At 45.5% G+C, this 24,907-nt stretch overlaps 2 protein-coding genes across 8 annotated transcripts in view; one reads left to right on the top strand and one right to left on the bottom strand.

Annotated features, from left to right (window-relative positions):
- Positions 1-1,180: 1,180 nt before the first annotated feature.
- Positions 1,181-22,758, top strand: MRPS25 (mitochondrial ribosomal protein S25). Of its 3 annotated transcripts, none has more exons than XM_027093872.1 (6): positions 1,194-1,442; positions 5,984-6,090; positions 13,864-13,951; positions 16,843-16,933; positions 20,454-20,517; positions 21,627-22,758. In XM_027093872.1, exons 1-6 carry the CDS (start codon positions 1,309-1,311, stop codon positions 21,671-21,673), a joined length of 531 nt encoding a protein of 176 aa, XP_026949673.1. In that variant the 5' UTR covers positions 1,194-1,308; the 3' UTR covers positions 21,674-22,758. The 3 variants fall into 3 exon arrangements, with proteins under 3 accessions (XP_026949674.1, XP_026949673.1, XP_026949672.1); XM_027093871.1 differs by having other exon boundaries at positions 1,195-1,442; positions 21,146-22,758; XM_027093873.1 differs by lacking the exons at positions 16,843-16,933; positions 20,454-20,517; positions 21,627-22,758 and adding an exon at positions 14,588-14,957 and having other exon boundaries at positions 1,181-1,442.
- Positions 17,146-24,907, bottom strand: part of NR2C2 (nuclear receptor subfamily 2 group C member 2) — a 90,089-nt gene continuing 82,327 nt past the window's right edge. For 4 of the 5 annotated variants that reach the window (XM_027093869.1, XM_027093866.1, XM_027093867.1 and 1 more), the window contains one exon: positions 17,146-23,157. In XM_027093869.1, the coding sequence (XP_026949670.1) occupies positions 22,983-23,157 (175 nt within the window). In that variant the 3' untranslated portion in view covers positions 17,146-22,982. The remainder of the gene's footprint in view (positions 23,158-24,907) is intronic. The other variant, XR_003430145.1, reaches the window with a different exon arrangement.

The raw sequence follows: 24,907 nt of genomic DNA, 5'->3' as shown, positions 1-24,907 counted from the left end.
TGGGTAATGTCAGCAGAGATAAGGAAACTCTAAGAAAGATTGAAAGGAAATGCTAGAAATAAAAAAGACTAACAAACAATGCCTCTGATGAGCTCATCAGTTGACACAGCCAAGGAAAGAATCAGTGAGTCTGGAGATAGGTCAATAGAAACTTCCCTACTGCAAAGCAGAGGGAAAAAAGAATGAAAAAAACCCAAAAACACCGAATAGAACATCCAAGAACTATGGGACAATTTCAGAAGAGGTAAAACATGCATAATTGGAATACCAGAAGGAGAAAAAAAACGAGAGACTAAAGAAAAATATTTAAAGTAATAATGGTCAAGAACTTTCCAAAATTAATGACAGTCACTACACCACAGGTCCAGGAAGCTCAGAGAACACCAAGCAGTATAAATACCAAAAATACACACCTAGGTATATCTTATTCAAACTCTATAAACCAAAGACAAACTTGAAAGAAACCAGAAGAAAAAACCATCTTACCTATAGTGGAAAAAAGAGAGCTGACTACTCATCAGAAACCATGCAAGAGGAGAGTGGAGTGAAATAAAGTGTTGAAAGATGCCTCCCAACCCCCAACCTAGAATACTATATCTGGCAAAATTATCCTTCAAAAGTGAAGGAGAACGTTCTCAGATCAGTAGGAAATGCATCTCATCCACCTTTTGCTTTTCAAGAAATTGAGGTCCAGAGCTCTCAAGTGGCTAAACTAGAAAGGAGTGGATCCCAAAATCTCCTTTTTTTTTTTTCCTTTTTGCAAGTCAGGTTTTTAATTTTGTTTTTTTCTTAAGTCAATGTTAGAAATTGCTTAGTTCTAACCCTTCACTTTAAAACTGGAGAAGTTGAGAGAGCAAAACTGACATATTTGAGGTTGAACAGAAAGTTACTAGCCGACTTGGTGTTCAAACTCAGCTCTCCTGAATTATTTCCTACTGTAAGTTTGTTGTCTGAATGATTGAGTTTGAGCCTATATAAAATATTTTCCCCTGGCGGAGGGGAGAAAGACTTGATTCACAAATCGTGAAAACCTTAACGTTCCAACAGGAGCTTTAACGCTTAGGCGTACGTGCCGGCTCCCACCGCCCCCGCCTAAGGAAAACTCTGCCAGCCAGTACTACAAGTCCCAGGCCGCTCCGCGGCGCGCGCGCTGCCCGCCGGGAAGCGTCTCCTGTGAGTCTGCGCGGGAAGTGGAAATCGGCGCTGAGGAGAAGCGGCGAGAGGGCCGCCCGGGCGGCGTCAGCTTAGCTCGTCTCTACGCGTTGCTGGGCTCGCGGCCGGCGGTCCGGCCCCTCCGCCGCAGCCGCCATGTCCATGAAGGGCCGCTTCCCGATACTCCGCACCCTGCAGTACCTGGGCCAGGGGGACATAGTGTTCAAGGAGTCGGTGAAGGTCATGACGGTGAACTACAATACGCACGGGGAGTTGGGCGAGGGCGCCAGGTCAGTCCGAGCCGCCGGGTCCCACCAATAACTTGCGAGTCATTGAGACCCGGCGCTGCGCTGGCGCCAGGGCCCCCATTGCACGGACGGGCAGCTGCCCCGGGGTTCCACAGCAGAAGAGGACCTCAGGGCCTCGTCGCGCCGGGTGGGGGCGGCGCTGACGGGGAGGCCGAAGCCTCCTCAGCCACCCGTGCCCCGCGGGCGGCGCGCGGTCCGGGTGGAGACCAGCCCGGGGCGACCGACCCGCTGGGGTCCGGGCTCTTCCACCTGCTGGCTTTGGGAGAGTTGCTTTTCCTCAGTGTTGCGACCGGGGTGATACCTATGTCTCAGGGCCGATTTGGGGGTGTAGTGGCAGGGGTAACAGCTGCTGGCATTTATTGAGTCCTCGTACGTGCAGCGCGTTTCTGAATGCTCCTCGTGCACTAGCTCGTTTGATTTCTACATAAACCTCGCTGTTCTCTTCACTCCAGGGATGAAGGAACGCAGGAGGTTAAGGAACTGGCTTGTCCAGGGTACCATAGTCAGCTGGTGAGGGGGCGGTTCTGAAAGGGGGCTTCGTTCTCGAAGGACTCGTGACCCTTAGAGTGAAGGGACTGTGAGCTGCGCAGCGGCCCCCGCCCCAACTCCTTAATGCTTTTCAGCCCGCAGCAGAGTCGGGATTCATTGATTGGATCTTGCAAGTGAAAGGTTTGAACTGAACCTCGAGGCAGCAGCAGTGCTTTGGGCTTTTCAGGTGTTAGGCATAAATTTACTGAGTGCCTCGTGCTGTTGCTGGGAATTCAAGGCCTGTCTTACAGAAACTTTGGGATTGGGTGTGTGGGATGGATCAGAGTGAGCCTGGAGAGCAACTCCCTGTGGAGGGTGGTCCCACCATGGCGCGGCCTTCAGTGCAGGGCTGTTCAGGAGAGCCAGCAGCTACCCCCTAGCCGTTTGCTTTCCACAGGTCAACGCAAGAACTTGAACCTACTTGCGTGGGGTCAGCTGGGATGAGGGCTTCCTAGAAGACTCAGTCTTAGGGCTGAATAGGCACCCAGATACTCCTGCATAACCAACTTTGCATCCATCCATCCATCCATCCGCACCAGGAGTCACAGGGCAGAGGCCAGGCAGGTACAAACAAAGGAGAGAGACAGTCTGGATGGGCCTGCAGTAAACTGAAAACGTGCCCTGCCTCACGGGGCCATTCACTGCTTGGCTACATCTTAGCTCTTTGGGCTCCATGGAGAATTTCTGACCTGTCAAGGAGCCAGAAATTCAGATTTTTATGTAAATCTTTGGTTTTTAAATGGTCAGCCAATCAAAATAGGCCTGCACATACTCGCATGCTCAAGTATTTTCATACTCTCTGGGTAAATAGGAGCCAAACAGCCATTCTGTGTTTCACTGTTCCTAGTGATAAGGGCTTGACTGTCCCACCGGTGCCCTTCGGGTTTGAGCCTGTCAGACTTGCTCTTTGTAGCCCCACCGGCCTTTCTTTGCTTGTTCACGTGCCCTCAGCACTTCATCTGGCCCTCCATTCCAAGTGCCAGTGGCCAGTACAGCGCCGGGCTAGCAAGTCTTAGGGTATTTGCTGGGTGTGTGGGGAGCTGCCTTATTCAGAGTCTGAGAGCTAAGTTCCTCCTCACCTCTGCCAGGTGTTCTTGCCCTTAAGATGCAATGGGAGAAGTAACAGCTGCTGGAATTTATTGAGTTCTGTGTCCAGCCTTGTGCCTCAGGACCCAGGTGAATTTGATAGTGATGGAGCCCAATGCTCACAGCCCTGATTGTTTGACTTACTGGTCATGTGACCCAGGGCAGTTTACTTTTCTGGCCGTTTTTTAATAATTAATTAATTTTTGGCTGCGTTGGGTCTTCATTGCTGCACGCGGGCTTTCTCTAGTTGTGAAGACCTGCATATGTCTTTTTGAATTATGGTTTTCTCTTGGTATATGCCCAGTAGTGGGATTGCTGGGTCATATGGTAATTATTTTTAGTTTTTTAAGGAACCTCCATACTGTTCTCCATATTGGCTGTATCAATTTACATTCTCACCAACAGTGCAAGAGGGTTCCCTTTTCTCCACACCAGCATTTATTGTTTGTAGATTTTCTGATGATGCCCTTTCTAACCCGTGTGAGGTGATACTCATTGTAGGTGATACCTCGTTGTTTTTTTAAAATTTATTTATTTATTTATTTTTGGCTACGTTGGGTCTTTGTTGCTGTGCGTGGGCTTTCTCTAGTTCTGGGGAGTGGGGGCTACTCTTCGTTGCGGTGTGTGTGCTTCTCACTGCAGTGGCTTCTCGTTGTGGAGCACGGGCTCTAGGCGCACAGGCTTAGTAGTTGTGGTGCACGGGCTTAGTTGCTCTGCGGCATGTGGGATCTTCCCAGGCTCGAATCTGTGTCCCCTGCTTTGGCAGGCAGATTCTTAACCACTGTGCCGCCAGGGAAGCCCCCTCATTGTAGTTTTGATTTGCATTTCTTTAATAATTAGTGATGTTGAGTATCTTTTCATATGCTTCTTGGCCATCTGTTGTCCATTGATTCGTTTGCAAATATTTTCTCCCATTCTGACGGTTGTCTTTTCTCTTGTTTATGGTTTCCTTTGCTGTGCCAAAGCTTTTAAGTTTCATTAGGTCCCATTTGTTTATTTTTGTTTTTATTTCCATTACTCTAGGAGGTGGGTCAAAAAAGATCTTGCTGTGTTTTATGTCCAAGAGTGTTCTTCCTATGTTTTCCTCTAAGAGTTTTATAGTGCCTAGTCTTACATTTAGGTCTTTAATCCATTTGGAGTTTATTTTTGTGTATGGTGTTAGGGAGTGTTCTAATTTCATTCTTCTTTTTATATATAAATTTATTTTTTTTTAATTTTTAAATTTTTGGCTGTGTTGGGTCTTCGTTGCCACATGTGGGCTTTCTCTGGTTGTGGTGAGCGGGGGCTACTCTCGGTTGCGGTGCACAGGCTTCTCGTTGCAGTGGCTTCTCTTGTTGTGGAGCACGGGCTCTAGGCACAGGGCTTTAGTAGTTGTGGCACGCGGGCTCAGTAGTTGTGGTACGTGAGCTCTAGAGCGCAGGCTCAGTAGTTGTGGTGCACGGGCTTAGTTGCTCCGCGGCATGCGGGAACCTTCCCGGGTCAGGGCTCTAACCCGTGTCCCCTGCATTGGCAGACAGATTCTTAACCACCGCACCACCTGGCAAGCCCTAATTTCATTCTTTTACATGAAGCTGTCCAGTTTTCCCAGCACCACTTATTGAAGAGGCTGTCTTTTCTCCATTGTATATCCTCCAGAGGCAACAACTTTCAACTCTAACCATTTGATTAGAGTTTTACTCCCATATAGTTAAATACCATACTTAGAGAGCTCCTTACTTTCTTAGCTTTAGGCTTTATCTGTTGACTTGTCACTGTGGAAGGCAAGGATTTAGCTCTTCAAGAAGCATTGCTGTTCCCTACCGCAGCACATGCATACTACTCGACGCCCCCCCATCCTCCCAATATAGTCATTTAAGAATTTTGGATAAATCAGTATTCACTGTTAAATTATTATGACTTTGTAAACACTGTACACAGTTGAGTCAAATACTTTGATTATTTTTCCTTTTTGTTTTTGCAGTTTTTTGTTTTCCCTGGAGTTATTGTCATTGCTTTTAACTGCAGATTCTGCCCCAATTATGGACATCTCCCCAAGCAAATGTCACACAGTCAGACCTTCTGTTGATCCTATCTTTTTCTTCTTGAGACTAAACTACAAGCTGCTATCTGGACTGGTTGTCCTGCGTTGCCATCATGTTGGCATAAACACTGAGGCACACAGCAGTAACTTGCTCTGGGTTATATACAGCTGGGAAGTGGTGAAGCCAGGCAACCACGCTTCTACCCGTGTACCACTCGCACCTTTCCATCGTCTGGTATGGGGAGCAGGGTGGCAGCAGGAAGCAGAGAATGCATTTAAATTCGGGTTATTGGGGAGGCTTTAATCAAGAGACTAATTGCAAAGGTGCAGGCAGAATCTTAACCACTGTGCCACCAGGGAAATCCCTTGCAAAGGTTTTAATGTAATCAAATTTATCTGTGTTTTAAACCTTCTGAGTTTAGAGGTTTCTCCACTCCTTGATTGTAAAAGTATTCCCCATGTTTGTTTTCATGGTTTCATTTATTTTTAAATTGTGGTATAATTTACATAAAGTGCTCACCTGTAGATACACAGCTTCTCATATGAGTACACTGTGCAGCTGTCACACCAATCAAGACCGAGGACATTTCATGGTTTCATTTTTATATTTATACTTCTGTTTTGGTGAGTTTTAGGCTAATATGCAACATGAGGTAGGAATATAGATTTCTTTTCCCTAAAATGACAAACCAAGAGTCCCAACACCCACATTCAGACAACACGTTAGTGGATTCCTGAGACCTGCTTTTCCTACCTCCACCTTTTCGCGGGGGGGCAGGGTCCTCTTAGAATCTGATGAGAGTTCTGGACTTTCTCTTTAGAAGAACATACAGGTGCATACAATTTTAGGTTAAAAACTCTCATGGGTTTAATTTCTTCTGTTTTGCAGGAAATTCGTGTTTTTCAACATACCTCAGATCCAGTATAAGAACCCCTGGGTACAGATCATGATGTTTAAGAACATGACGCCAACACCCTTCCTGCGGTTCTATTTAGGTGAGCGCAGGGCCCTCTGCCATGGCCCAGGCCTGACTTGCCTCCCATGTTCCTCCTGTGTGGCAGTCAGCGGGGGCTGAGATGGGAGCACTTGTAAACCTACGTTGGTCCTGTCACCTTGGCTGTTATACCTGGCACACAGTGACTGCACAGATCTGGTCTGTCCCTCTCCAGCCGCATCTCCTGTTGCTGCCACATCTCCTACATAGCCTCATGTCATATGGGCTAGTCTTTCCAAATTCCCTTGCTGCACTGTGCTTTGTTGCCTTTGCTCATGTCGGTTCCTTTGCTGGAAATCCCCTTTTTACTTTTCTTTGCTTAATTAAAAAATAAATCCTTTGGGACTCAGCTTGGGCACCATTTCTCTCAGGAAACCTTACCTACACCTTAGATTGGACTCTCCCTTCTCTCAGGGCACGTCTCTCAGTGCTGGCCACATTCTCTTGAACAGTGTATGTGTCTGCGTGTGTCCTCTATGGACCATATGCATTTACATGATGCTCTCCTGTCCCTGTGAGGAGCAAACATGAAGATGTATTCAGTTAAATTGGGCTCAGTGCCTGGAAGTCAGAAGACCATATATTCTAGCCCAACTCTCTACTCAGTCATTCTGATCCTGAGCGAGTAATGTTCCCACTTACATATTTCTAGGGGAAGGCAAAACATCTTCCTTACACGGTTATGAGAATCAAATGAAGTATAGACTGGGAAATTCGTCAGGAAAGAAAATGATGATGTTCTTTCATTCGTTCAGCAAATATGTATCAAGTTCCTGTTAGGACCCAGGCACTGTTCTAGGTGCTTGGGGTGTCAGGGGGCCATACAAACAAAGATCTCTAGCCTTGTAGAGATGATATTCCAGCAGGAGGAGATAGAATGAACAAGAAACTCAATAACATGGTTTGTTAGAAGATGAGTGCTATGGAGAAAAGAAAAATAGAGCAAGGTGGAGGCGAGGAGAATGGTGGTCGTTGGCAATTTCGTGTATATATTTCGTGTTGGCATTTTAAAAAATTAACTTTATTGAGGTATAATTTACCCATAATAAAATGGACAGGTCTCACGTGCATGGAGTGATGAGTTCTGATAGATGTGACGGGCCTGTGTCACTGTTTCCCAGTGAAGACCCAAAAAGTCTCCCAGTACTGCTTTCCAGTTCCCAGTCCCAAGAGGGGCAACCACTGTTAGCAGTTCTTTTTTTTTTTTTTTGGCCGCACTGTACAGCTTGTGGAATCTTAGTTCCCCGACCAGGGATTGAACCCAGGCCCTCAGCAGTGAGCACAGTCCTAACCACTGGGGCCGCCAGGGAATTCCCTCTGTTAGCAGTTCTTTCACCATAGACTAGTTAGTTTTGTTTCAGAACCTAATATAGAATCTCACAGTATACGTTCTTTTGTGTCTGGTTTTCACTTGTCTTTTTGAGATTCATCCATGTTATGTGTATCAGTAGCTTACTCATTTTTATTGCTGCATAGTGCTCCATTATCAGAACATACCACAGTTTATCCATTTATTTGTTGATGAACATTTGGGTTTTCTATAGATGCCAAGACAGAGCTACAAGTATGAGGTTTATTGGAGATGGGGGGCAGGCAGGGAGTCTTCAGATGGCAAAGCACGTCTGACATCTCTGGAAGGAGGTCTGGCCAGGAGACGCCTCAGATGAGAAAGTCGGGGCTGGTCGGTAGGAAGCTCTGGCTGCGTGTTGGGCAGAAGCGGCAGGTCCTGGACGTGGACCTGGGAGAGCCGGGTGGGCTTGGCTCTGCTGCTGCTGCAGCGGGTCTCAGAGACTCCTGCAAGGAGGGTCTTGTTCGAGGTGGGTGTTAGCGGCTGCCTGCCGAGGGTGGTTTTGGGAAGGTGCATGTCGCTGTGGACCTAGGTGTTCAGTTCTCCTGGGCACAGGCTCAGGATGGGCTTGCTGGGCCACAGAATAGGCACGTGACCTTAGAAACCACCCAGACAGGCCTCCAAAATGGTTATGCCATTTGTCTCTGCAGTCCACAGGGTGAGGGGTCCTGCTGGCCCCCCATCCTCACCCAAACTGGTCCTATTGCTCATCTGCATTTCCTGTGGCTGCTGTAAGATCACCACGAGGTTGGTGGCTTAAAGCAATACAGATTTCTCATCTTAGTTTTGTAGGTTTGAAGTCCAACATGGGCTAAAATCAAGGTGTTCGCAGAGCCTTCCTTCCTGGAGGCGCTAGGGATGAATCCATTTCCATGCCTTTTCCAGCTTCTAGAGGCCCCCACATTCTTAATTTATTTATTTTTAAATTCTTTCTTTCTGTCTTATTTTTGGCTGTGTTGGGTCTAAGTTGCTGCACGTGGGCTTTCTCTAGTTTCGGCGAGTGGGGGCTGCTTTTCTTTGTGGTGCGTGGGCTTCTCATTGCGGTGGCTTTTCTTGTTACGGAGCATGGGCTCTAGGCGTGCGGGCTTCAGTAGTTGTGGCTCGCGGGCTGTAGAGCACAGGCTCAGTAGTTGTGGTGCATGGGCTTAGTTGCTCTGCGGCATGTGGGATCTTCCCAGACCAGGGCTTGAACTCGTGTCCCCTGCACGGGCAGGCGGATCCTTAACCACTGCGCCACGAGGGAAGCCCGAGACCCCTACATGCTTTGGCTCGTGGTCCCTTCCTCCATCCTCGAAGCCAGCTGTGTTCGTGTCTGGCCCTCTCCAACAGTCACACGTCCCTCTGACCACAGCCCAGGAGGGTCTCCAACTTTAAGGACCTTGTGATTAATGGGACTGTAAGATTATCCAGGAGAATCTCCCCATTTCTGGGTCCTTAGGTTTAATTTCTTCTGCAGAGGCCCCTTGGCCACGTCAGGTGTCATATTCACAAGTTCTGGGGGACTAGGTGGGGGTATCTTTGGGGGCCATTCTTGTCATCACATAAGTCTTTTCAGCCATTCCAGTGCCTGTATATCTCCTTGACATTTTAATTTGCATTTCCCTGTATCTTTCCATGTGCTTATTGGCCATTCATTTATTTCTTTTGTAAAGAGTCTGTTTGGATCTTTCGTCCATTAAAAAAAAAAAAGTGGGGGGCTTCCCTGGTGGCGCAGTGGTTGAGAGTCCACCTGCCAATGCAGGGGACATGGGTTCGTGCCCCGGTCTGGGAAGATCCCACATGCCGCGGAGCGGCTGGGCCCGTGAGCCATAGCCACTGAGCCTACGCGTCCGGAGCCTGTGCTCCGCAACGGGAGAGGCCACAACAGTGAGAGGCCTGCGTACTGCAAAAAAGAAAAAAAAAAAAGTGGGGGCTCTTTTCTTGTTGAGTTGTTCATATATTCTGTATTCGGTTCCTTTGTGAGATGTATTGTAAATATTTTCTGTCTGTGGCTGCCTTTTCATTTTTTTAATGGTGTCTTTTGAAGAGCAGAAATTTTAATTTTGATGAATTCCATCTTATCAGTTGTTTTCTTTTATGTTTAGTACTTTTTATGTCCTGTCCAAGAAATCTCTGCCTACCCCAAAGTCACAAAGATTTTTCTCCTGTGTTTCAAAACTGGGAGAGTCCTAGATTTACATTTAGGTCTATGATCTCGTTATTTGTGTATTAAGTGAGATAAGGATTGAGGTTCATTTTAGGTGTTTTAGATTTGGGATATTCAGCTGTTATAGCACCATTTGTTGAAAGACAGTGCTTCCCCTTATTTAATTTCCTTGGCACCTTTGTCAGAAAAATTGACCATGAATGGATAAACAAAATCCGTATATTCACTCAGTGGAATATTATTCAGCCATGAAAAGAAATGAAGTACTGGCACACGCTACAACACGAATGAACCTTGAAAGCATGCCAACGGAAAGAAGGCAGATGCAAAAGGCCATATAGTGTATGATTCCATTTGTGTGAGGTGTCCAGAACAGACAAAGCCATAGGGATAGGAAGTGGTTGTCAGGGGCTGGGGTGGTGTGGGGAATAGGAAGTGACTGCTTAATGGGTACAGGGTTTCTGTTTGGAGTCATGAGAAAGTGCTGGAACCTAGATAGTGGTGATGGATGCACAACATTGTGAAGGCATTAAAAACCACCAAATTTTACACTTTAAGCTGGTTAAAATGGGAGAATTCCCTAGAGGTCCAGTGGTTAGGACTCCGTGCTTTCACTGCCAAGGGAGCGGGTTTAATCCCTGGTCAGGGAACTGAGATCCTGCAAGCTGCATGGCACAGCAAAAAAAAAAGAAGTATAATTGATGTACAGTAATATTATGTAAGTTACAGGTGTACAATATAGTGATTCACAATTTTTAAAGGTTATACTCCATTTATAGTTGTTATAAAATATTGGCTATATTCCCCATATTGTACAGTATATCTTTGTAGCTTATTTTATATATAATAAATATATATATAATAGTTTGTACCTCTTACTCCCCTACCCCTATGTTTCCCCTCCCTCCTTCCCTCTCCCCACTGGTAACCACTAGTTTGTTCTATCTGTGAGTCTGCTTCTTTTTTGTTATATTCACAAGTCTGTTGTATTTTTTAGATTCCAAAAATAAGTGCTATCATACAGTATTTGTCTTTCTCTGTCTGACTTAATTTCACTTAGCATAATGCCCTCCAAGTCCATCTATGTTGCTGCAGATGGAAAATTTCATTCTTTTTTATGGCTAAGTAATATCCCATTGTGTGTGTGTGTATAGTACATCTTTATGCATTCATCTGTTGATGGGCATTTAGGATGCTTCCATAGCTTGGCAATTATAAATAATGCTGCTTTAAATATTGGGGTGCATGTATCTTTTTGAATTAGTGTGGTTTTTTTCGGGTATATACTCAGGAGTGGAATTGCTGGGTCATGTGGTGGTTCTATTTTTAGTTTTTTGAGAAACCTCCATACTGCACCGGTATACATTCCCACCAACTGTGTACAAGGGTCCCCTTTTCTCCACATCCTCACCAACCTTTGTTATTTGTGGTCTTTTTGATGAATGCCATTCTGACAGGTGTGAGGTGATATATGTCATTGTGGTTTTTTGAGTTGCATTTCCCTGATGATTAGGTATCTTGAGCATCTTTTAATGTGCTTGTTGGCCATCTGCATTTCCTTTTGGAAAAATGTCTATGCAGTTCTCCTGCCCATCTTTTAATCAGGTGAAGTATTTATTTATTTACTTGGCTGTGCCAGGTGTTTGTTGCCACAAACTTTTAGTTGCAGTATGCGAACTCTTAGTTGCAGCATGTGGGCTCTAGTTCCCTGACTAGGGATCGAACCTGGGCCCCTTGCATTGGGAGCACAGAGTCTTAATCACTGGACCACCAGGGAAGTCCCTCATTTTGTTTTATGTTTTCCTTTGCTGTACAGAAGCTTTTTTTTTTTTTTCTTTTTTTTTTGGCGGTACGCAGGCCTCTCACTGTTGTGGCCTCTCCCATTGCGGAGCACAGGCTCCAGACGCGTAGGCCCAGCGGCCATGGCTCATGGGCCCAGCTGCTCCGCGGCATGTGGGATCTTCCCGGACCAGGGCATGAACCCATGTCCCCTGCATCGGCAGGCGGACTCGCAACCACTGCGCCACCAGGGAAGCCCCTGTACAGAAGCTTTTAAATTTAATTAGGTCCCATTTGTTTATTTTTGCTTTTATTTCCTTTGTTTTAGGAGACAGGTCCCCCCAAAATATTGCTGCGATTTATTTCAAAGAGTGTTCTATGTTTTTTCTAGGAATTTTATGGTAGTGTTTATATTTAGGTCTTTAATCCATATTATTTTTGTAGATGGTGTTAGAAAATGTTTTAATTTCATTCTTTTACATGTAGGTGTCCAGTTTTCTCAGCACCACTTATTGAAGAGAGTGTCTTTTCTCTATTGTATGTTCTTGCCTTCTTTCTGGTAGATTAATTGACCATAAATGCGTGGGTTTATTTCTAGGCTCCCTGTTCTGTTCCACTGGTCTATGTGTCTGGTTTTTTTTGTGCCAGTACCTTGCAGTTTTGAATACTGTAGCTTTCTGGTGTAGTCTGAAGTCAGAGAGCATGATTCCTCCAGCTCTGATCTTCTTTCTTAAGATTGTTTTGGCTATTCGAGTTTATTTCTGAACTCTTCATCCTCTTTAACTGAGCTGTATGTCTGTCCTTATGCTAATAGCACACTGTCTTGGTTTTTGTATTTCATAATATGTCTTAAGATCAGGAAGTGTAAATCCAACTTTGTTCCCCACCCCCCCTTTTTTTTTCCAAGATTAATTTGGCCCTTGTAGGTTCTTTGCATTTCCATTCTGACTTTAAATCTGCTTGCCAGTTTCTAGAAAAAAAGCTTGCTGGGATTTTGTTCGGAATTATAGATCACTGAGGATAATGGACATTTAAAAAAAATAAATTTATTTTTGGCTGCACTGGGTCTTCGTTGCTATGCACTGGCTTTCTCTAGTTGCGGCGAGCGGGGGCTACTCTTTGTTGTGGTGCGTGGGCTTCTCATTGCAGTGGCTTCTCTTGTTGCGGAGCATGGGATCTAGGCACACGGGCTCAGTAGTTGTGGTGCACAAGCTTAGTTGCTCCATGGCATTTGGCATCTTCCTGGACCAGGGCTCGAACCCTTGTCCCCTGCATTGGCAGGTGGATTCTTAATCACTGCGCTGCCAGGGAAGTCCCTGGACGTTTTAATAATATTGAGTATGTTTTGTGACTACTGTAAATGGTATTTTTAAAATTTTCATTTTTCAGTTCTTTGGTTAACACCAAACAACTTTGTAGAAGTACCGCTGATTTTGTACATGGGCCTTGTGTCTTGCAATCTTGGTAATTCATATTTCTAGAAGTTTTTATTTTCTAAATTCCTTAGGATTTTCTACATACACAGTCATTACATCTGCAAATAAAATTCTTCCTTTCCAATCATTTAATTATTTTTGTGTGTGTCTTAATTCACTAGCTGATGTGGCTGTAAAATTTTGCATTTTTACTAGTAATTTAGGAAAGTTCCAGCTACTCTGCATCCTCACTAGCACTTGGTATTGTGTTTAAAAAAATTTTAGCCACCTTAATATCTCACTGTAGTTTTATTTTGTATTTTCCTAATGACTGATGATATTGAGTATCTTTTCATGTGCTTATTATTATCCATTTTTGTTGTTGTTAAATGTTTATTCAGATATTTTGCCCATTTTTTCTTTGGATTGTCTTTTTGACATTGAATTGTGAGAGTTCTTTAGTCAGGCTACAGGTCCTTTATCAGATATATGCTCTTCTTCCTCACTGAGTTGTCTTGTCATCTTTGCTGAAAATAAGTTGACCATAAATTTAGTAAGAGTTTATTTCTAGACTCAGTTCAGTTCCATTGCTCTAGGCTGTTCTTTTGCTCAGTACCACACAGACTTGATTACTGTAGCCTGTGGTAAAATTGAAATTGGGAAGTGAATGTTCGCCCATTTTCTTGTTTGTCAAGGTTGTTTTGGCTGTTTTGGGTCCTGTGCATTAATTTTAGGCTCAATTTTTCAGTTTTCTACAAAAACACCTGCTAGGATTTTTGATAGGGATTGACTGAATCCATAGACTGATTTGGGGAGGATTGCCATCTTAACAATATTAAATCTTTCTATCCATGAACATGGAGTTTCTATTTAAAATAGTATGCATGCTTTTGTACATACCTAAAGTTTATGTGTGCTCACATCTAAAGAAATACGGAAAAAGGGCAGCATAATTGGTTACATAAACACTTGTTTGACCATTAAAATGTTTCTCCTCTAAAAGCAAATCCCAAATCACCACCATTTGAGGCCAGGGAGTGCCTTGCTGTGTTCTCAGCTTTCTTTCCCTCTTCCTCCTGTTTCCAGATTCCGGGGAGCAAGTCCTTGTGGACGTGGAGACCAAGAGCAATAAGGAGATCATGGAGCACATCAAAAAGATTCTGGGGAAGAATGAGTGAGTTGTTGGGCTTGACCTGGAGAGGTGCAAACGTCTTGGCCCAGAGATTTGAGAGGGAGGAGATGGGCGTGCTGGGAGGGGTGTTGAGAGGGCGGACTCTGGCAGGAGCCTCGGATGCTGACCAGAGAGTGGGCCGGAGTCTGTGCGCCTGAACCTCTGAGCTGCAGCTCCCTGCACCGTGAAGACAAAGATGGTCCTTTCCTCCTGGGTCCACGGGAAGCTGAGAAGCATCTGAAATGTGCGCCCTTGTGGCTGTGACCATGTCCCTCTTGGGGAATCTCAGCTTGGAGCTAGTGGGTGACCAACCCCAGGGCCTGCTGTGACACATTCCTTTTCTTCCCATGAATGGAGGGAGGGAAGATGGGAAAGTCTGTCTTGAGAAAGCGCACGAAGGCACTTCAGGCCCCTTGGTCCTGATTGCCTGTCCTCAGAGCTGGGGTCACCCCTTGCTACCCTTCACCAGGGTGCAGGCCTTCCTGCGCACTCCCAAGCCCCGGAGGCCCGGGGGGAGTAGGGAGCAGCGTAGGAGGTCTCCCTGGCAGATGCTGGGGCTCACGGCTGAGAAGTCCCCCACTTCCCAGCAGCTTGGAGCTGTGTCACCCACGCCTTGTTGCTGTCTGTGTTCTTTGGCAGGGAAACCCTCGAGAGAGAGGAGCAGGAGAAAAAACAGCTTTCTCACCCAGCCCACTTTGGCCCCCGAAAGTATTGCCTGCGGGAGTGCATCTGTGAGGTGGAGGGGCAGGTGCCCTGCCCGGGCCTGGTGCCATTGCCCAGGGAAATGACAGGGAAGTACAAAGCAGCTCTGAAAGCCAGTGCCCAAGACTGAGGCCCCAGAAAAGCCCTTGGTCCTATTCCCCGAAAGACTGAAAATCTCTTTGCAATAAAAGGGTCTCCTTTACACACTTGTGTAAAAGTGTATGGGGGGGAGGGGAGGAGTTGGGCTGTAGCCAAGCTGCCCAGTGAACACCCTGCGCCATCAGGGCAATAAATGCTTCAGGATCACTGAGCAGTGTGGCATGAATCCGGTCTGATAGGCCTTTGTAGGGAGGGAAGGTGTAAGGCCGCAGCCTGGTGACATCTCGTCTCAGTCCTGCAGCCCTTTCCTGGTCTCTACTGGCTTCGACTCTTCTTCCAGGCCTTGCTCTGGAGAATAATGAAGAACTGCCGCGTCGCGGTCTGGCCGGAGCTGTCTGGCTGGTGGTATAGACGTCCTCTCCAGTCAGGCTCTTTGGGATTTTTCAGAAATCCCAGGGCAAGCCTGTGTGCAGCGCTCGCTTTTTAAACTAAAGCCAACTGACCACTGGGGCGAGGCTGTGCCAGAGGCCAAGAGGTCCCAGTGGAGGCTCAGACCTGCCTCCCTGGCAAGGAGAGGGCGCCCCCTGGTGGAGGGCGCTACCCTCTGGCTTGGTCAGCCTTCATTTACTGAGGTTTGGAAGAGGGTGTGAGGTGTCACTGGGGGTCTGCCTGGGAGTTCTTTCCTCACAGGACACTGATGTTGCTGTCACTTCAGTTGTATTGGTTTCATTCCTCAGGAGACACCAGGGCCCTCTAGGGTCACCTTAAGATTAGGTTTACTTGGTCAGGAGTGAAGGACTTGGGCTGAAGCCAAAAGCTCCCTGTGAGATGGGAAGAAAGGTAGTCCTTGTCCCAGTGTGCGACTGGGATGTTTTATATAAGTGTTGCAGACTACCTCATTAAATTGAGGGAAGTTTGGCTCCTTTCACATATGGTGCTCAGGTTATGTGATTTTGTACCAGACCTGTGTTCGGGGTGATGGTGTAAACGTCGGGGTTGGGGGGAGGTGGGCATGTGGGTCTGATGTATAATGGGTAGCTGTCCTGAATGACCACAGGCTTATGAGGGTTGTTTAACTGAAATTCAACACTTTGGTGCTCTCTCCCCCGTCACCATTTCCGAGGGCGGCTAGAAAAACCTGTCCCCCATCCTAATCCCTCCCTGGGTGCTGGTCTCAGTTCCTGCCATGTTTCTGATACTGCTCCCAGCTGGTGGCAGCCATGGCCTTCACAGTGGCTGACTGGGCTTTTCAGAAAGAGTTGGTTCCTCTTGGCCTTGTCTCCAGAGCTAGTGAGACAGAAGGACTTACAGAAATGGCCCTTCCCTCCATGGTCCACAGGGCGCCCCCAGGGTTGCTAAATAGGAGGATCGCCCTGAACTAAGCTAGTTTTTGACCCCTCTTTAGAGAGAGAATAAATGTCCAGTGCCTGACACGATGGTGCTGCTGTTACTGTTTGCGTGGACTATTTTATAGGTAGCAGGTAACATGCATGGAGATAAACACCACTGGGGGGCATTATTCCTTTGTCATCTATTTCCTACTTTATTAGTGGTAAAAAGATGGGTTTAAATTTACAAAAATGGGAAGAAATTAGTAGAGAAGATTGCTATGAGGATCTTTTTTTTTAATTTTATTTTTTTATACAGCAGGTTCTTATTAGTTACCATTTTATATAAGTGTATATGTCAATCCCAGTCCTCTCATATGAGGATCTTGTAATTGACACATTTTCTTAATTCTGTCTGCATAAGCAGTGTTCACCAGATGGTTTTTGGCCTTGTTCTACTGAAGTGACCAGTTTTCTTCTCATCTTGAGTTCTACCTGGCAAAGCCACTTAAAGCTATTTGGCTGCCTGTGGGTTCTGCCATGAATCTGACTTTGGACCTTAGAATCCTCATCTGTAAAATGAGAGGTCAGATGACATAATGAGCAAGTTCTAAACTTCTGAAACTTTAAGAAGACGTTTTTACCCTGGATAGCAAATATCCTTACAGGAAGCGTCTGCCGGTTTGAGGCCTGGCTCTGTGCACATTTGTCTGTGCCAGCGATCTGTGCGTCCGGAGGCCCAAGCTGTGCTCTGCTCTGCTCCAGGAAAGTCTGCGTGGCTTCTGGACACCATACCAAGGAGTGGCTCCACTGGGAGGACGCAGAGGGGATGGTCCCACCAGCATTTTCGTTAAAGGTATTTACAATCCAGTGGACCAATCAAATGGACCATCAAGGGCTAAGTCACTTTTGGGCAAGGCTAAGGTGGGGTGCAAGCTGTAGGGGTCTGACGACCAGGGTGCCTCCTTGCCACCTACCTGGGGTTCAGGCAGAGCATTCTGGGTGCCTCTGGGGGTCAGGCGTTACCGATGTTACTATTACGAGGAGAAATGAGGAGCAGGATGCACATTAGTTTTTAATTCACTTTAATAGTATAAACCTCTTTTAGGTAGTAGTATTAAGCCACAACAATAATGCCACATTGAAACAGCATTTAATAAAATGCATAAAGCTAACTCATGCACTGCAATACTCTATATACAAACACAACAATGCAAATTCTTCGAGACTGAAGACATTGATTAGATATAAAATTCAGTTTAAAAAGAACATGCTGTTTTTTAAATGCCATCGCATAAACAAAGCTGATTTCAAGCTATACAGCTTTCGACAGATTTTAAACCTGGAATTAAAATGTGATGGCATAAACAATATTTTCTATATTGTGAAGGGCAGAGGTTACAGAAACGGTCCCAAAAATCTAACACCCAAATTTTCCTTTAACACACTTCTTTTGAAAGGGCTGGTAGTGCAGCTACATTTTAACAGACAGCTCCAAACTACAGGTAAAAACTATGGTTTGTACTATGAAAATGTGCAGTTTTCAGTTATAAAACTAGTTGAACACTGGTTTACAAGATAATTGGGAGAACGGAGAGAGTGTAGAAAAATACTCCAGCACTTGAGTTGTGTGTGGCAGCAGCATTTAGAATCCATGAGTGCTCTGGTTGTTAAAATGATAATTGACTACACTTTCCTAAAGAAAAGCCATTTTTAATGTAAAGACTACCATTTCTAATTGTTATCCAAGTGTTAAGCTTTATCACAGTCTGTCAATCGATAAATATTGCTGAGCCTTTTTTCCCAGCATTTCAGAATTATTATTGGCTTCTTAACTGAAAGTATAGCTGGGCATTAAAAATATCTCAGACATTCCTCACCCCCAAGATACTTTTTTTAAACTCACAGTTTAATTATTCTTAGATTAAAGTTAAGGTAAATAGCCCCAAAGGAACACTTTTAAAGATTCATTTAGAGACTGTCAGGCTTCCACTTGTTTTAACTGGAGAGCCACGTTCAAATAGTGCGATTGTCACGACAGGCAAGGACACGGGAAAGGTCGAACAATCACTGTGGGATGAGGCCAGTGAAGTAGCAGGAGCTTTTGTCACATCAAAGCTATGGGAAGCTGAAGGCTAAACGACCCACCATCTCACAAAAGGCACCGAGTACTGTGGTCTCAATGAAGTATTTTCAAACATTTCAGTAAGCTTATTTTTTTTAAAAAGTAACCTGTGGATTACGTGAGTTTTTGCAGTTATCCAGTGATTTCTTTCAGCAGGCCAGCTTTCAACCTTCCCACCATTCAGGTCTCTGCTTACCAGGTGCATGAGCAACTATTGCTGGGCTGGGCCCTGGCTCCTGAGTGCTGTATCTCAGTTAAAGCCCGATTAATGGGAAAATTCCTCAGAATAGACCTGGACAAGGAAAATTTGGCATTTGTAGCTTTAAGGGTATACATCTGTATAAAAATGCAATTTTTATCTGAAATTTAAAAATTTTAGAATCATAATTCATAGAAAGGAATAAGGTCAGTGGATTTCGTTCACATGCTATATATACAGTTAGATAATTTAAGATTTGTAATTTGTATACCATAGAAATCAGCCATCAACATTCATGCTTCCTAGAGAATAGAAAGCAATGTTATCCTGCCAGGGCCTTTCTGTCTGGAACTTGCCCTGGTGCAGAGTGGACACTGACCTCAGGGCCTTTCCCAGCCAGGCTCACCCAAAGGAAAATGGAGTTAAAGTCTCAGCAAATCCATCCTGCTGAGGGGACCATGGAACACCCACATCAATTTACTGTAGAAACTCTATCATAGATTCTCTGTAAAACAAAAGGAAAGTCTGGATACGTGGCTACATGTCTGTATACATAATATATACATCTATGTACACATACGCTATATACACTGTACATATAGAGAAGGTATAAACACATGTACATTCAGTCAGTCACACAAGCCTATAAATCTGTACACACACAATGCCGCCGAAGGGACCCCAGGGCTGAACACACAGAAGTGCCTGCTGGTGGGAGGCACAGGTGAGGAGGCCCAGGACTCTGTGTACAAAAGACTCATCCCACTCGGTCATGATGCGGAGCTAGCTTTGCAAATTTACATCAAAGTTAAGACATTTTCCAAGAGCCGCACAACCTATGGAGAATGGAAGTGGGACAGTGAAGGATGTGAGTGTGTGCCCTGCTTTCTCCGGCCTTTGCAGGCTTTGAAGGGCACCATCCTCCAAAATAAAGGTGAGCATCAGAAGATGCCGCCTTTCATGACCTGGACTCAGAAGAGTTGTAATGTCACCTTCAGCCCCATTGCACATAAGGCCACTTCCACTGGAAAGTGGGCAATGCGTTTCCAGGCTCTAATCTGATCAGGCCCTGGAACTTGGATCCCCATCCAAAGGCTGCTTGTCAGGCAGAGGGCAGGGCTGGGAGCAAGACTGCTCTGCTTGCTGTTCCCTCAAAGGATCAGGATAAAGAGCACTAGGTACAACGAGAGCCCTTCTAGTTCTTGGCTCCCTGCCGTGGCTACCCCCAAACAAGCTAGAAAGCCAGTATGCAGTGTGGCTACAGCCCTGTGCCCCAGCGAGGGTGCTGCCGCCACATCGATCAGGGAGCCATTGGTAGCCGTGTCCATTGCCACCACCTTGGGAGAGAGTCTGCATTTAATACTGACGCTGACAGGCTAGAAAACGATCCCTCTTGAGGGCGATTACATAACATCTTACAAGTGACTACACCTGAAATTAAATATAAAAACTCAAACAACAAAAGAACCCTGACCACAGCCTCAAGGCAGAGGTTAGACAATAAATAAGGTAGCCTCCCCGCCCCACCCCAAACACACACACACACACACACACACACACACACACACACACACACACACACACACACACAAATCAGAAGGGTGGTAACATACTTCCTTAAAAATACTTTCAAGGAATAACATGGAAAATATTTGCTTGAGTAATTTGGTCTTTTTCTACATCTCTTCCGGTCCTGTTTTATGATTATATGTAATGAACTCCACAAATTTCAATAGATAACTGTCCAACATTATCTGAAATACTGATGGAAAAGAGCCCACTTCGTCAAGAAGCAGTGGTGTACGTCTGTCCCCACCTCCCTTAGGTACTTTCCTCACGGAGGGAGGGGTGGCTGGGCCAGGATTTTCGTGGCAAAGAATCCTGATCCTGGCTTATTTCACTCAGATGCAGACTACTCAGGGCTGGTCTCACTGTACTAAATCAGAGTTTCAAAAACTACTAACAAGGGTTAAAAGTCTGGTCAAAGTTGAGCCCAAATATTTACTTGCAATCTCTTTAAATAATTCTTGACTCTGGGTTTCTTTTAACCAGTTTGACAAGAGAGAATGGACCTGCTGTCAAAGGCTTGAGATGATCTGGAGTGGCGAGAATTCAGGTAGTGTGGAGCTGATTTTTACGGAAAAGTCCACTTCAAAGTAAGGCCAAGGGGATCTAGGAAACTAATGAGGAGTGTTCAAAGCCCAAAATGGTCCACTAGAATCAGCCATCAGCAGTGAAGGGACTCAGGGAGCAGGACCAGCTTAGAATCAGCTTTTCTCCCGAGCTGTCCTGCTGGAGTGGGGCATATGCTTATCCAGGTGTTCACTGGCTCCCTGCTGGTACCACCTTCTGTTCCCAGCAGCGACTTCAGTCTAGGTCTTGGCTAAGCTGCCCTCATACCTTAGCAACCTGAGTGTAAAAGCCTCACAGACACAGGACGCCCAGGGCAGCCGGCCAGTGTGGACCTTTTCACCATCACCGAGAGCTCAGACCTGAAAGATGTGTGACACAATACGTGTTCCCAGGGAGCTGCTACAGGATCAACAGACATGCTTACATCCAAAGTCAAAAGAACAGAAAAACAGGCAACTCGCTATGTAAGATGCACACAAGTGCTACAAAATACCCTCTGCGAAAATCCTTAGCCACTTTTTGCCTTAATTTTGAAACTTAAATCACTTCAAAGTTAGAAAACCAAAAATTTAAGCTGTCAAAATTAAATCCTTCCCATTATTTTATAACAGGTACCCCCACTATTCTCCAAAATTTGCTCCCAAGGCATGAACGATAAATGACATAATCAGATCCAAACAGGAATTTCCAAGTTGGAGACACTGTTCCCACTGATTCCCACTAATGACTTCCATAAGTGCCGCCGCCAACTGCGGAATAGAGTCCCGTCTTGCCATAAGCCCGTGGCGGCAGCCCGGCACCCACCTTGCTCTCCTCAGCTTTACACGGCCATGGATGCCTGGAGGCAGGGGAGTGAGTGCACTGGGGTCTTTTGGGGTATCATCTGATCAAAAGGTTCCAGAAATACAAGTTTAGCCTCACACTGTATTTTCTTAATCTGGGCTACACAGAAAGAAAGTACAGGTACCTGAGGCAGCCTTGCTACTTTTCCCAAATGGAAATGTGAGCTGCTGCTTCACAACCAGGGGAACTATGGGCGCTTTTCTCCGACTAAACTTCCCAATAACCGCATTCTGTTCTTGTAAACAATGGTCACTATCACTTACAAGGAGAAAGAAGATGATAACTTTGGGGATTAAAGGTTGTTTTTAAGGAGCATGCAGCCTGCTTCTACATCCATCATGTAAAACGCTCCAGAGTTCGTCTGCTGGCACAACCGGGGGAACCCAAGTGCGTGGTACGCCAGGATCATTGAGAGACCTGCTGACAGAGGTGCTGAGCCTGGAGACACTGAGAAACATGCCACTCAGCTCCACCACACCTGCTGCCTGGGCAGGCAGCAAGACCCGCACCACAGTCCACCTCCCAGTTCGGACCGAAGTGCAGGAACACAGGCCCTTCCCAAGGGTTATTTGGGATGGAAACTGCTGAGAAGGGAGCCCTCGCACTCCTCCACCTGAAAAACATGCAACCCACCGCCACACTGTAGTCGGGAGGTCCCGGCAAGGGTTCAGAATGCTCACCTTGCACTTTTTGGTCAGAACGCTCCAACTGCTGTAAGTGATGGAGGTGATTCGTGGATGTTTTCAGTTGCTGCAGGAATTGGCAGTTAACATCTTACTGGTTTAATCCAATTCTGAGAACCAGTCACCAGAAGAGGCCCGAGTTCAGAGGAGCCTGCAGATGCCCGTCACAGACCAGGACCAGAGGTCAGGGAACCTGACAAGCATCAGCTCTGGCTGAGGAAGCTTCGAATTCAGGTCACCACGATTGTGCCACCACACTCCCCCTGACTGCACGTACAATAAGCTGCATCTTCATTCATTCCCGGGAATTTAGCTCTACACCAGCAACATGTGCGTACAGTTAGGAATGACGCCTTCCTTCCTTAAGCATAAATGATTGTCTCCTGTAACCCTATTGCATTTTCACAGAAATCATTAGTATTTCGGCAAAAGACATACACAGTTTTCCATTTGCCCTGCACACAGGCAAGATGTTGCTAACATTACACATTGATAAGAAGTGCTTAGAAAGTGCTAATATCATTACCCTGGTAATTAGTAGCTATTATTTCCAAGGACGTTTTTAATATATACACACATACTGTTGTTCTCTTAGGTTCTTTTAGTTTTCTTTAACTAGTCTCTGACATAAAACTTTGCTTTTTTTTTGCCCTTTGAGAATTTCTAAATAAAAACTGAGTTAAAAGATTGTTCCAAAATCTGCTGCTTCATCAAAAGGCATTAAAACATTTCTTATGGCAGGAAAGGATCCTACTAGTCTTTTAGTTGCTACTGTCTGGGATTAACAGATAAGAAGAAACCAGGTAGGAAATAGCTAAGATACTGGAAATATTTGCACATACCAAAATACCACTACTTATTTTCTTTGTATTTGAGCGGTCCTGGGCGGATCCTGTGCTCCTCGGCAGGTGTGAGGTGTGCGCTATAGGCTGGCTCCGGTGATCTGGCCGTTATACTCTGCTGTCTCCATCTTGAGGATGTAGGGGATTATGCTGTCTATTGAAACATTGCCGATGAGACCAGTAAAAAAAAGTTCTTCTGTTATGTTGGAGCTCATCAGCCTGAGTGCTGGCAGGCGGACGAGAATCCGGGCCAACCTGTAAGAGGAAGGGTCATTAGAGAAAGGGGGGTTCGCTGCACTTCAGACTTCACCCTGGATAGGCTCCCAGGGGCCCTGTCTGCACTGCTCGGAACTGAACCAAACAAACACATTCACTGTCCCACCCTTGCTTTTCTGATTTCAACAGTTCCTCTTGTAGGAGTTTATCATGAGTGCAAAGATTATGTACAGATATGTTCCCTTCATTGTTTATAACGACTCTCCTCAGCCCCACCAAAATGAAAAATCTGAAAACCTGTCAGTGGAGGGTAGGTTAAAATAAAGTATGGTGCTTCCATATAATGAATCACTACATATTCATTAAAGAGGATAATAAAGGTCTATATCCACTGATAAGAATTCCATGACATACAGCTGAATAAAAACTTAAAAGAAGGATGTGAGGGCTTCCCTGGTGGCTCAGCGGTTAAGAATTCGCCTGCCAATGCAGGGGACATGGGTTCAAGCCCTGGTCCAGGAAGATCCCACATGCTGCAGAGCAACTAAGCCCGTGTGCCACAACTTCTGAGCCTACGTGCCACAACTACTGAAGCCTGCGCGCCTAGAGTCTGTGCTCCGCGACAAGAGAAGTCACCGCAACGAGAAGCCTGCGCACCGCCACAAAGGGTAGCCTCCGCTCACCGCAACTAGAGAAAGCCGGCGCGCAGCAACGAAGACCGAAGGCAGCCAAAAATAAAAAAAAAAAAAAAGAGGATGTGAAACAGCAAGTACAGCGTGACCTCACTTGCGTATATTCCTTTGTACGTATGTGTGTAAATAAAGTACTTGGAAGGATGGTCACCAGAATGCTAATGGTTGACCTCTGGGTACTGGGATTTGAAGTGATTATATCAATTAAAACTTTTTCTATATTGCTCTAATTTCCAGTGTTCTTTTAGCATTGTAATTAAAAATAAAGCAATAAGATTTTTATTTGGAAGGAACCCCGGGAGGGCACACCATGACCCTGTCCTGGCAGGTCACTGAACACTATCTGAAGCATCTCGTGGATGGGCCATTTCCATAGCCAGCACCCAGAGCGGTGGGCACCAGGACGCAAACTGCAGGCCAGCCCAGTCTTGAAACGACTGATATTTTCATAAGTAGGGAAATGATGAAATTATGGCATCTCCTTGGCCATGGAAAATGATTTAGAAGAATGTATACATGCCCACTGAATATTAAGTGAAAAAAAGGTCACGAAACCTTATTTTCTATTTTCTGATTCCAGTTGCACATACTAAGAAATTACTGGAAGTAAATACATAAAACGTTAACAGGGAAGTGGTATTTACAAAGAGCTAAAAGTTTTCTTTTTGCTTTCCAGAATGTTCTAATTTTTTCTACACTGAACGTTATTTTTGAAAGGGGAAAATATATTTGTATTATGAAAGCAGTATTCCAGCACCATCATCCATTTGCCCAGCCATGGTGTCTGGCAGGGCACCCAAAGGTGCCAAGGGGCCGACAGGCTGAAGGGTCTCGGGAAGTCAGCAAAGGCCAGTCAGGGAGGATATCTAGCTGGGCCTTAGACGCTGGCTAAGGTTCCTATCAGCAGAGATGCAAAGGATGGGAGAGGATTTCAGGAGGAACAAACAGCATGAGAAAAGGCCTGAGGATGGGACAGAGTAAAGCAATGACTGTATAAACAGGACGCAACCATTCTAGGGCCTTTTCTTTGGGAACTGAGAGTTCCCGAGTGCTATGAGAGAGCGCCCCTGCTCTCATTTCTGGCCCCAAATCACCTA

The sequence above is a fragment of the Aethalodelphis obliquidens genome, unplaced genomic scaffold, assembly GCF_003676395.1.
Source record: "Aethalodelphis obliquidens isolate GAN/ISIS:26980383/991018 unplaced genomic scaffold, ASM367639v1 scaffold86, whole genome shotgun sequence".
Classification (NCBI taxonomy): Eukaryota; Metazoa; Chordata; class Mammalia; order Artiodactyla; family Delphinidae; genus Aethalodelphis; species Aethalodelphis obliquidens.
The sequence above is the reverse complement of the archived record's forward strand: the minus strand, read 5'-3'. Positions and strand labels throughout refer to the sequence as shown.

Excerpts from the sequence above, each read along its gene's own strand:
- MRPS25 (XM_027093872.1), top strand. The coding sequence starts at position 1,309 with ATGTCCATGAAGGGCCGCTTCCCGATACTCCGCACCCTGCAGTACCTG. Across the intron at positions 1,443-5,983 it reads GAGTTGGGCGAGGGCGCCAG|GAAATTCGTGTTTTTCAACA; the intron begins GTCAGTCCGAGC and ends TCTGTTTTGCAG. Across the intron at positions 20,518-21,626 it reads CTGGAGTGGCGAGAATTCAG|TCACTATCACTTACAAGGAG; the intron begins GTAGTGTGGAGC and ends TGTAAACAATGG.